At 40.7% G+C, this 13,257-nt stretch overlaps 1 protein-coding gene across 3 annotated transcripts in view; it reads right to left on the minus strand.

Moving 5' to 3' along the window:
• NUDT13 (nudix hydrolase 13) overlaps positions 1-13,257 on the minus strand; it is a 65,230-nt gene that overhangs the window by 18,466 nt on the left and 33,507 nt on the right. For all 3 annotated transcript variants that reach the window (XR_008846341.1, XM_056530444.1, XM_056530445.1), the window contains 3 exons: positions 11,085-11,224; positions 8,245-8,352; positions 7,051-7,157 (listed from right to left, as the gene is read on the minus strand). Coding sequence is in view for 2 of the 3 variants with exons in the window: in XM_056530444.1 (XP_056386419.1) it covers positions 7,051-7,157; positions 8,245-8,352; positions 11,085-11,224 (355 nt within the window). In the remaining variant the exon portion in view is untranslated. The remainder of the gene's footprint in view (positions 1-7,050; positions 7,158-8,244; positions 8,353-11,084; positions 11,225-13,257) is intronic.

The following is a 13,257-nucleotide window of genomic DNA, read 5'->3' on the forward strand; positions in this document are numbered from 1 at the left end:
CTGGTAAATTTTTGGAGTGTAAAATCACTAAATTATTGCCAGATTTGAAGTCTGGGGGAAACTTTTTCCTAGGATAAGGAAAGGGGGTTTGCCTTTCTCTGGATAACATTTCAGTATAACAGACTGAACTGAACAGACGCATATCTTTTTTTAGCCTTACAGTCTATGTTACCGAACAAACTATGCTCTGCAAAATCTGCAGCATGCCCTCACAGATTTCTCAATTTAAGAATGGATTTTCGGTGATCTTGCACTCATCTTAGAATACAAGCAAACATCTATTCTATGGTGTATTTGTAATATCTTACATGTTTGAAAACATGTTGTGCAAAAATAGCCCAACCTCAAGGATAGTAGTTTAAAGAGGCACTGTCATTGTTGAAAACTTTTCATATATTGCAGGACTGGTTATAATATGACTTTTCACAATATACACCTGTTAAAAAATTTTTACATTTTCATCTGAAATTAAATCTCAAAATAGCCACTACTAGGGGTCGCCTGTCTTTTAGCCAGACAGATTAGTCTAGATTTTGCAGCATACTGGATACAGGCCATAAAGCATACCGGTATCAAGTATAGGAGATTTCTATTGAGTGTATGCGTGGGCACGCACTGACTGTGAACAAGCAAAAGGAGTGCGCTCACACAGGCAGTCGCCCCCCCCCCCCTCTCCCTCACTGCCTTCAGACATGCATCAAGGTCAGTTCCCAATTCAGCCCCCTGCAGAGTGCATTGAGAGGCCTTACCTGGTATGTTGCCACTGTGTAAACTACTAAATATGTCCTTTGCTTATGTGGAGCTGGCCCTGGAGGATCGTCACTGCTCCGGCCGCGATTCCTGCTTTCTCTGTATTACAGACAATGGTGCAATGGTCTGCACATACCCCCACCTGTATAGGAATGTTCCTACACACACTGTAAAGAAGACAGACTGACATGCCCCCTCCAGCCAGCACAATGAAAAGGTTACTCACCAGCATATAAATGCTTGTATCTCTGGATATATAGGTCCGAGACACATAAAAATGATATGCACATGATCAGGATTGGGTACTGAGTAACATATCACGTTTGTTCCTTTTTTTGCACTATGAGCGTACCGCTTTAAAAAAATAAAAAATAAAAAAAAGGTTAAAAAATATTTTCAAGACCGTGCTTTAATTAAACAAATATTTTATTAGATGTGTATGTTTTTAATTGCGTATATTCCTCACACAGGGCCCTTGTGGGAGGAAAAATAAATGGCAAATATAACATAAAATATGCAGTGATAAAATCAATGTAAAAAATTGACCGTATAAAAAACAAACAGTGAATTATTAAATTCAGCTACTGGACGTCCGGATACTAAACAGTCTGTGTATGGTGAAATAATGTTGGCTGAATGTCCATAAAAGTTATTGCAGTAGTGATTGAATATTACCCATTCCTGGTGATGGTATCGTGCTGTGATGTTTAAGTCCATGCAATGCTCCCGCTGGTTAGTAAGCGCTGGCAGGCGCTGAATGTGGCTGATTCAGACTGCGCTGGACCCGATGTTTTGCCACACAGTAACACTCCTTGTGGCAAAACATCGGGTCCAGTGCAGTCTGGATCAGCCACATTCAGCGCCTGCCAGCGGTTACTAACCAGCGGGAGCATTGCATGGACTTAAAGGGGTATTCCAGCCAAAAAACTTTTTTTTATATATCAACTGGCTCTGGAAAGTTAAACAGATTTGTAAATTACTTCTATTAAAAAATCTTAATCCTTCCAATAGTTATTAGCTTCTGAAGTTTTCTGTCTAACTGCTCGATGATGATGTCACGTCCCGGGAGCTGTGCATGATGGGGAAAATATCCCCATAGGAGCTGCACAGCTCCTGGGACGTGAGTCATCAGAAAGCAGTTAGATAGAAAACAGCAACTCAACTTCAGAAGCTAATAACTATTGGAAGGATTAAGATTTTTTAATAGAAGTAATTTACAATTCTGTTTAACTTTCCGGAGCCAGTTGATATATATAAAAAAAGTTTTGGCCTGGAATACCCCTTTAAACATCACAGCACGATACCATCACCAAGATCGGGTAATATTTAATCACTACTGCAACCAACATTATTTCCCCATACACAGACTGTTTAGTATCCGGACGTCCAGTAGCTGAATTTGGTAATTGACTGTATGTTTTATATGGTAAATTTTTTACATTGATTTTATCACTTCATATTTTATGTTATATTTGCCATTTATTTTTCCTCCCACAAGGGCCCTGTGTGAGGAATATACGCAATTAAAATCTTATACATCTAATAAAATATCTGTTTAATTGAAGCTTTTTTTTTCTCAAACTACTATCCTTGAGGTTTGGGCTATTTTTGCACAATATATATAGATTATTTCATCACTTTGGGTATAAGTGATTGCCCCGATACCTCGGACAGTAGTAAATTGTGAGCTGCACCAACCCCTTTTTTTCTTCTTATGTTTGAAAACATATTACTTATTAAAGCTTTAAATTATTTGGGCAGTGATGAGACCACGATGTGTCAAATAGATGTTCAAGTACTGTCAGACCTTTTCAGTGCAGAGAAGCTTTATGGGCACTGTAATCCATGGTTGTTAGGTTGTATTTATATCACTTACCACCCCAACAGATGTGTATGATGTAAATGCTTTGAAACTTTTTGCACTGGTCTTTTTTTTTTTTTTTAAATGTACAGCCTCTAGCAATACTCTTTACTCGCTTGTAGATTGTGTCTGTCAAACCTGATTATGGCCATTATATGTGAGAAGGCAACAGAGAACTCATACAAGTCTGGGCAAGAGGAAAATACATCCCATGTGCAACCTCTCCCAAGATATCTGCTCTGGGCAGTTCTATATATCTGTCCCATCAAGCCTTTCTGCCTAAGTAAAGAATGACACATTCAAGACACTGCTACAGTTTTCCTGGGGGCACATAAATGCCCCCCTCGTTGGGACTTGTAAAGCTATTTATCATACAGGTATGCTAACTGAGATGTGTCTGCTAACCTACTACCCTATAAAAGGAGAATGCACTCTCCATAGCCGCATGCTCTTTTAACATGATATAATGCACGTGGCAATGAAGGTGGATGGCTAATGCTTTTTCGCCTTCATTTTATCTAGACCCTTAACCCATTAAGGACTCAGGGTTTTTCCGTTTTTGCACTTTCGTTTTTTCCTCCTTACCTTTTAAAAATCATAACCCTTTCAATTTCCCACCTAAAAATCCATATTATGGCTTATTTTTTGCGTCACCAATTCTACTTTGCAGTGACATTAGTCATTTTACCCAAAAATTCACGACGAAAGGGAAAAAAAAAATCATTGTGCGACAAAATCGAAGAAAAAACGCCATTTTGTAACTTTTGGGGGCTTCCGTTTCTACGCAGTGCATATTTTGGTAAAAATGACACCTTATCATTATTCTGTAGGTCCACACGGTTAAAATGATACCCTACTTATATAGGTTTGATTTTGTCGCACTTCTGGAAAAAATCATAACTACATGCAGGAAAATGTATAAGTTTAAAAATGTCCTCTTCTGACCCCTATAACTTTTTCATTTTTCCACGTACAGGGCGGTATGAGGACTCATTTTTTGCGCCGTGATCTGAAGTTTTTATCGGTATAATATTTGTTTTGATCGGACTTTTTGATCACTTTTTATTCATTTTTTAATGGTATAAAAAGTGACCAAAATACGCTTTTTTGGACTTTGGAATTTTTTTGCGCGTACGCCATTGACCCTGCGGTTTAATTAATGATATATTTTTATAGTTCAGACATTTATGCACGCGGCGATACCACATATGTTTATTTTTATTTACACTGTTTTATTTTTTTTATGGGAAAAGGGGGGTGATTCAAACTTTTATTAGGGAAGGGGTTAAATGATCTTTATTAACCCTTTTTTTTACTTTTTTTTTGCAGTGTTATAGGTCCCATAGGGACCTATAACACTGCACACACTGATCTCCTATGCTGATCACTGGCGTGTATTAACACACCTGTGATCAGTGTTATCGGCGCTTGACTGCTCCTGCCTGGATCTCAGGCACGGAGCAGTCATTCGTCGATCTGACACCGAGGAGGCAGGTAAGGGCCCTCCCAGTGTCCTGTAAGCTGTTCGGGATGCCGCGATTTCACCGCGGCGGTCCCGAACAGCCCGACTGACTAGTCGGGATACTTTCACTTTAGAAGCGGCGGTAAATATACGTCCTGCGTCGTTAAAGGGGTACTCCGGTGGAAAACTTTTTTTTTTTTTATTATTAACTGGTGCCAGAAAGTTAAACAGATTTGTAAATTACTTCTATTAAAAAATTCTTACTCCTTCCAGTACTTATTAACTGCTGAATACTACAACGGAAATTCTTTTCTTTTTGAAACACAGAGCTGTCTGCTGACATCACGAGCACAGTGCTCTCTGCTGACATCTTTGTCCACTTTAGGAACTGTCCAGAGCAGCATATGTTTGCTATGGGGATTTTCTCCTACTCTGGAGAGTTCCTAAAATGGACAGAGATGTCAGCAGAGAGCACTGTGCTCATGATGTCAGCAGACAGCTCTGTGTTTCAAATGGAAAAGAATTTCCACTGTGGTATTCAGCAGCTAATATGTACAGGAAGGATTAAGATTTTTTAACAGAAGTAATTTACAAATCTGTTTAACTTTCTGGCACCAGTTGATTTAAAAAAAAAAAAAAAAGTTCTTCACTGGAGTACCCCTTTTAAAGAGTACCTCTCATGATCTTGTTACATTTTATAATCCTCCCAGTTCACTGCCCCCATCATGATAAACTGACCCCTGCCTTTATTTTTATTCTTTTTTAGTTTTCTAACTTGATTTTGCTTTGTATTTTCTGCTCAGTCTCAGTCAGATTGACAGACAGGGAAGGGGCGTTACCCAGCATGTGTGACATCATCTGAAGCCATACAGGAGAGACCTTCCTCCCTCACTCTGCTACACACAGCCCGCAGCAGTTCAGTGTGTGAGAGGAGCTATGATTGGCTAAGGCTGCACACACCTCCCTCAGCACTCCAGACTGCATTTCCTGATTTTGGACTTCTAAAATCAGGTCAGCAGGAGCAGAAGTCAAAAGTCTGTGCAAGAGATAGGGGGAAATGTGCTCTGTACAAGTAGGGAGACACCTAGTGGCAGCTTTTTAAAACACAAATAAAACATAGAAAGCTTCATTTTTTTTTAAACAAAGTACATTACAAAGATTTTTTTAAATTACCATAAGGAGTGCAATAGCAAACATTTGTTTTAGTGAGAGTGCCCATTTAAAGCAATTATATTGAGGAACAAGTATTTTTTGCAAAACAAGCAGGATCAAAAATAAAATAGAAATTAAAAAGAAAATACTATTCTAGTTCCATTTTGGCTTATATCAAGAGGAAAATAATCAAAAGAAAGTCATTGCCTGGTCCATAGTTTCAGAGCTGTAAACATTTTCATAGGCATTTTTCTTAGTTTTGGAAGCAGTCAGTGCACCAACACTAAAGTGTGTCCAAGAGATGAAAGCATCAAAAACATTGGGGGAGTACGTAGGGAAGAGGGATCCACATACTGTACCAAAGACCAAAATACTTGGAGTTGGTTAACACTCTCATACTCCGAAACACATGAGAAAGAAGAAATTGGTGCTTGTTTGCCCCTAATTCCTTTACATGAGGTGTAGGTGTATACTCAGCTCCCCATTTGTAGAACCTATGAGAAGGGAATCCCTACACATTTTCTTATATTATTCTGAAAGAGTAAATTTGCACCTAAAAGATCTGCTACAGGTTTGAAGTTCAATCACTTAATTACAGTACATTGATATCTGTATAGGTTGTAGGTAACTCTTCATATCTATATATATAAAACTCAATGGGTGTATGTATGTGTGTATGTTCCAGCATCACGTCCAAACCGCTGAAGATATTAACATGAAACTTGGCACACGTGTTACTTATATGTCACCAACAAACATAGGATAGATGATTTAACCCTTACTCACCCCCATTTGCCAGGGGTGGGGTTTATGTTTAAAGCCCCATAAAAGTCTATGGGAAATATATGTTACTGCATAACTTCCAAACGGCTGGAGATATTTCAATAATACTTGGTCACATGTTACTTATATGTCCACTTAAAATATAGGATAGTTAATTTAACCCTTAACTACCCCCATTTGTGAGGGTCGAGGTTTTTGTTTAAAGTCCCATGCAAATCAATGGAAAATGTATGTTCCCACATAACTTCTGTACGGCTGGAGATATTTCAATAACTAGTACATATATTACAGGTCGGGATGGGAGATCGGGATAGGAGGTCGGAATAGGAGGCCGGATTAGGAGGCGGCGATAGGAGGCCGGGGATAGGAGGTCAGGGTAGGAGGTCGGGATAGGAGGTCGGGATAGGAGGTCGGGATATGGGGTTGGGATATGACAACAATATATGAGGACGGGATATGAAGTCAAAAGCTTCCTCCTTTGTTTATTTTCCTGCCCAACAAGGATTAGGAAGGAAAAGCCGGGCAACGCCGGGTATTAAGCTAGTATATAATAAACCAAGACCCCGTTCACTAAAAACTAGTCCTCCATCACAAATTCTTCCTGCTTAATATATGGTCCATCATAGGCATACATGAGAAAGCCGTATAAGGGCCCATGCACACTATGGAATTTTACAAGTTGAATTCTGCATGCAAATTCTGGTACAGCATGCAGAATGCACACTAAGGAATTTCAGCGGCGCTAAAATTTATCTGCTGAAAGAATGTACATGTTTATTCTTTTGGTGGAAAGCCAAGCAGAATGCATTGTCGGCTATGGGGACCGGCAATATCCCCGTGGCTGGCCTCGGAATCTTTGTCTGGAGAAACAGCATAGTCTGCATAGACCTTAAGTGAGCAACCTCAAGTTAGAGCTATTTAACACTTACTTTTCCTTTAATACATACAAGTTGGGAAGCTGCAATTTTCCAGAATGTTGTTTATGTGTAATGTATGAATAAAACACACACAATAAAGAAAAAAGGCTTCCTAATGGTAATACCTTACATATCAGAGATCCATCTTCTCCATCTATTTGCAAAGCAGCTTTCCTTAGGTCTGTGAATTTCCCTGTAAATTTTTCTTCAATGGCAGACTTTTCAAAAGACCCTAGAAAATAAAATGAAGTCTAAGAATGATCATATTATTAAATGTGTGGCTTTTTTTTGCTGCTGTCCATACTGTAAGCCTAAATGTCTATGGAGCTCTTAAAAGGAGACAAATATGGTTCAAAGGTACACGTAGGCCTTAAAGTGCAACTGTCATGAACTCCGGGCTATATAACCTACACACAGCCTTTGTACTGTGTGCAGATGGTGTGTACAGTACCATTTTTACCTTATTTCTGCCGGCTTTTATCACCCCAAAAATGCTTTTGATCGCAGTCACACACAGTCGTATAGGCGTGGCGCGAGGTACGCTATGCCCCGCCGCCATGCCCACCTCCCCATAGGTCAACGCTGGGACCGCTGTGTGATTGACACACAGTGCCCAGCACATGTGCCCCTCAGCTAACGTGCGAGCCAAAAACAAGTTTATTCAGATATGCACCGTTTAAAATGTATGTACTGTACTCCGTGCGCGCTATCCTCTTGCTTCTTTTTTCTTCTCTCCTGCAAACGCGCACAGAGAAGGCAGGCGGTGGGAGTGAGAACTTGCCTGGATAACATACGCCACGGCGCTTGATTGCGAGCTGAGGGGCGCATGCACTGGGACCTGTGTGTCAGTCACACAGCGGTCCCAGCGCTGACCTATGGGGAGGTGGGTGTGGTGGCGGCGGGGCATACCGCACCTGCCACGCCTATACGACTGTGTGTAGCTGCGATCAAAAGCATTTTTGAGGGTGATAAAAGCCTGCAGAAATAAGGTAAAAACTGTACTGTACACACCATCTGCACACAGTACAAAGGCTGTGCGTAGGTTAAATAGCCTGGAGTTCATGACAGTTGCGCTTTAAAAAATAACAGGAATAAACATCTAGTCTGAGTGGTTTTGCCATTACGCCACACCCCCTCCATTCACGTCTCCAGTCCTGGAAACAAAGAGGTTTCCGACACTGGAGACGCAGCTCCGCATAGAATGCAGGTGCTGCACGGAGATAGCGGGGGTCCCAGCGGTGGGCCCCCCATGATCAGACATCTTATCCCCTATCCTTTGGAATACCCCTTTTATTTTTATAGATTAAAAATGAACTTACCAAGATCCAGAGCAAACTGGGCAATAGATGAATTAGTGCAACCGACCAAAACTGAGTCTTCTAAGTTTATCCTTTCTTCTCCACAACTTCTGAGGACCTGCAGTAAATCTAAGATCCAATAAGAAGATATTACTAAAACAATGTATGACTATAACAATTTCCACTGAAGCTTTACAAATATATAACATATTTACAGTGAAACCTCTTTAAGCTGACCATCAAATATTTGCAAAAAATGTGTACTTCTCAAAGAAAAAAAGTATATAGAATGTAGGTTCAATGTCTAATGGAACCAGGAAGCACACAAATAATGGTAAAATCATGTCTAGAATAACCGGTATGCCCTGTCATTCCTGCTCCCCCAACAAGTTCCCAGCAATGTTATATATTTGTTCATGCAAACAGTATATAATATTAATAACCTTACAGAGTTTCCATAACCCATCATTTTGATCACCCTCCCCCCCAACAAAAAACAAAGGTCCACCTAAAAGTGTACAGTTCAGTTTTTGGTCTTTAGGTGTTATCAAGTCTCTAACTCACACATTCCATCACTCAAACTTCTTACAATATGGGGGAGATTTATCAAAACCTGTCCAGAGGAAAAGGCCTCTAACAAATGAAAGAAGCAACTCAGCATTTTTGTGTCTCTGGACAGGTTTTTATAAATCTCCCCCTATATTTCTATGTAACATATACAGTATCACGTTGACACAGTAAAGGGTACACATCTCTTGTATAACTTATTCCGATAAGATTAGAATAAAAAAATGACATCAAAAGTAATTAATAATTTCACCCTTACAACCAATACCACTTCATTTCTAGGGCCCGCATGGTATGCCCTTTCATTCCTAGTCCCATCCATGGCTTCTCATGTCATACCTGGACCCCATCATGGCTCCAATCTCATTCCTGGTCCCCATTCAGAGCTCCCCTTCTCATTCCTGATTCCCATCATGGCTATCCACCTTATTCTTGGTGCTGATCATAGCTCCTTATCTCATTCCTGGTCCCCAACATGGATCCTCCTCTCATTCTTGTTCCCCAACATAGCTCCCCCGCTTAATTCTAGTTGCAAGCATAGATGCCTACCTCACCCCTGATCCCCAGCACAGCAGATAGCTCACCCCTGATCTCTGTCATGGCGTCACGCCACACCCCACCGTCATGACGTCAAGCCACACCCCCTCAATGCAAGTCTATGAGAGGCTGCCACGCCCCCTCCCATAGACTTGCATTGAGGGGGCAAGGCATGATGTCACAAGGGACGTGGTCATGACGTCCCGACCCCGCAGCCCACACCCAGTGTTCTGAACAAAATGTTCCGGATGCTGGGGCAGTGGAGTACCCCTTTAAAGGGGTACTCCGCCCCTAGCATCTTATCCCCTATCCAAAGGGGGCGGAGATCCCAGGGGTCCCCAGTGGCAGGACCCCCGCAATCTGAAATCTTATCCCCTATTCTTTGGATAGGGGATAAGAAGCTATGGGCAGAGTACCCCTTTAATCCATGCATCTTAGTACAAATGCAAAGACAGGTAAGAGAAGCCTAAAAAAAAGCAGCCTATTGTTTTCCCCATCACTACAACACGTTCTACATACATCGTATCTTGTGCAGGATTTGGAGCTGCGGATTTGAAGCTGTGTTTAGTCAGTAAGCTTACATTTAAATCTGCAGCATAAAATCTTCAGCTTCAAATCTTGCACATCAAATGTGTGCGGGATACTATAATAGAATAGAATGAATAGACCCTTAGGGTAGGGTCACACGTAGTGTATATGCAGCGCATTTGAGGCTGCGTATTTCTATGCTAGCAAAGTCTATGGGAGTAATAAACACCCAATACAGAAATTTAGGTGCACTACTGTGGTAGATGTATACAGTGACATTGGCTAATCCCTCAACACTGATGTTAAAATTGAGACATTCGCCAGTGTATCCTTATATAAAGGACACACCAGAGCCCGCACACCAACGCCAAGGTTTCTCAGATGGCACGGGACCTAACGCTAACCTACCTGTGCGTAATAAGCAAAAACCAGGGGGCCAGTGGGCAGTCTATGGGAGTAATAAACACCCATTGAATTTGCTAGCACTGAAATACGCTTCATGTGACCCTACCCTTGAGGGAAAATACAACCATGTAAACGACACGTTAAAACATTATAATAGTGAAGCCAAGACCCAAACCAATATCCTAAATTACTGAGAAGCAAAATCCATTCATTGTGGCTCAAAGGAAATAACAGGAAATCTCACACACAAAATTCGACATTAAAGGCCATTGATATCAGAGGTGTTTGCTAAGAATTTTGTGTTACAGATTTTCAGTAGAACAGGACTCCAGTGCCTACAAGGATAGTTTTCCCTATAGAGCACTATGGCCCATTTGTGCAGGAAATCATTGTTACTTAAAGGGGTACTCCACCCCTAGACATCTTATCCCCTATCCCTGCAGCACCTGGCATTCGTTTAGAACACCAGCTGTGGCCTCGTGACGTCCCACCACGCCCCCTCAATGCAAATCTAGTGGAGGGGGTGTGGTGGCAGTCACGCCCTCTCCCATAGACTTGCAATGAGAGGGGGGCGTGATGTCACGAGGGGGCGTGGCCATGACATCATGAGCCTCTCGCGCTGCATCGCTAATCATCCAGCATGGAGAAAACTTTGCTCCGTGCATCGGATGACTGGAATGCTGCAGCAGAGATCGCAGGGAGTCCCAGCGGTGGGACCCCCGCGATCAGACATCTTATCCCCTATCCTTTGGATAAGGGATATGTCTTCTAGGGTGGAGTACCCCCTTTAAGAACAATAAGGAAATAAGAAAAATCTTATTTACCTGGACCACTGACTGCTGGTGCGTAGAAACTGCTTCCAGACTTTCCAACAAGCGGTGAAAGATTGTGAAATAGGTAGAAAGATCCAGATTTCAGAGCTTGGCGACAGGTTTCATCATTTTCTTTCAGTTCAAACAGAAAACTGAGAAGAGACATTACAACAACCTTAAAGTCCGGCATCACGGCATCACAGAAATATAGAAGACTTTTGGCAGAAAAAGATCACCGATTCATCTAGTCTTCCCTTTTTTTTAATCTTCTTTTTGTTGTTATATGAGGATAAATATATGTATATCCCAGGCATGCTTCAATTCACTTACTGAAGATTTACCAACCACAGCTGAAAGTTTGTTCTAAGCATTTACTACTCTTTTAGGGTACATTCACACAATCAAAACCTGCCGCTGCAGACTTACATCAAGGGAACAGTGTAGATTTTCTGCTGCATATTTTCTGGGGAAAATCTGCAACATACCCATTCTGTGTGTAAGTAGTCTAATAGTCCTAACTCTGAAAAGACTTATCAAAACCTGTGTAGAGGAAGAGTGGTGCAGTTGCCAATAGCAACCAATCAGATTGCTTCCTTTTTTTCAGAGGCCTTTTTAAAAATTAAAGAAGAGATCTGATTGGTTGCTACGGGGACCACTCTTTCTCTACACAGGTTTAGATAAATCTCCCCTATTTCTGCACATCATTTCCTACATTGTTCACAGGTTCAACCAAGGTGAATCTTTAAGGGATTATTTTTATTAAAAAGAAAAGTCATAACCTGGTTTAGTAAAACCAATAACAAAATGGTCTTCAATATAATAAGCATCAAATCAGTGCTGTACATTTTATTACCAAACATCTGTCACAATAGTGTCACAATTTTATAAATGTATGGAAGATTATGTTTGCAAATCCTTTAGGAAGACATTTCAGATTGGAACATTTACAATGTTTTTACAACATTTTATTCCAAAATACTATGTTATCTATCGTCATTTGTTCCTTGCGGGAAAGTTAGTATAAGCTGAGTGAAAACTGGGTGTTGATTACTGCTTGGCCGAGGTATTGATACATTTATAAAATGCGACTTTTCAAAATAGTGGCAAAGGGGGTAAAAAAGTAACATATTATTCATAATCTTTCCAAACCAACACTGGAATAAAAAAAATTACCATAATTCTAGACAGAAATAAAGTTCTTGCAGTGATGAATGTTGTGACAATAACAGTTAGAAATGGGCCACAACAGGTTAATAAATTAGCATACTGTTCACTTCGCTAAAACTGGCTAAAATGACACCTATTTTGATAAATGTGGGTCTATATGTTCTGATGTAGGAATATTAGGCTGGGTTCAACTGCATTTTGTGGTTTCGTTCCATTGGGGGACATGTTAAAACTTAGTGTGATTTTTATGCCACTTATTACCATGTTTCACCCAAATTTTTGGTTGCAAAATGCTATAAAACGTGGTGCAAATATCATACTACATTTTCAAAGTTTACAATAAAAAAAGCTAAAGTTTACATACGGTATGTACTCCATTTTTGCAAATGTAGACAAGGTGTCTGATTTAAGGGCAACTGTCATCAATTTTATAACCGCCACACTATTAGCATGATAGTACGTTTAATACGAAATGCAATGCAGCCATACATACTTTACATCACCGGCCCGATGTGAATTCACAGAGCTCGCTCCCGCTGTCTGACGCCTCCGTGCACAGTGCAGGGCGAGAGCGCTCACTCTGTGAATTCACATTGGGCCGATGATGTAAAGTTCCCTGCAAGCACGCCCAGGGCATCAGAAGCGCATCGGCTGAGGACTTCTGGATCTATGACACAGCGGTCCCAGAACTGACATAGGGAGGATAGGGGTGGCGGCAGCGGTGCATTGCGAACCTTCCAGCCACGCCTATCCAACTGTTGCTGACCACAATCTAAAATAATTTTCAGACTAATAAACTATGGAAAAGAGCAGCCAAAGATATGGCTGCATTGTATTTCTTATTAACAGTACTATCTTGTTAATAGTGTGGGGGTTATAAAATTGGTGACCGTTGCGCTTTAAAGGGGTATTCCAGGCGAAAACTTTTTTATATAAATCAACTGGCTCCAGAAAGTTAAACAGATTTGTAAATTACTTCTATTAAAAAATCTTAATCCTTTCAGTACTTATGAGCTTC

The sequence above is a fragment of the Hyla sarda genome, chromosome 7 (genome assembly GCF_029499605.1).
Source record: "Hyla sarda isolate aHylSar1 chromosome 7, aHylSar1.hap1, whole genome shotgun sequence".
In the NCBI taxonomy this organism is placed as follows: domain Eukaryota; kingdom Metazoa; phylum Chordata; class Amphibia; order Anura; family Hylidae; genus Hyla; species Hyla sarda.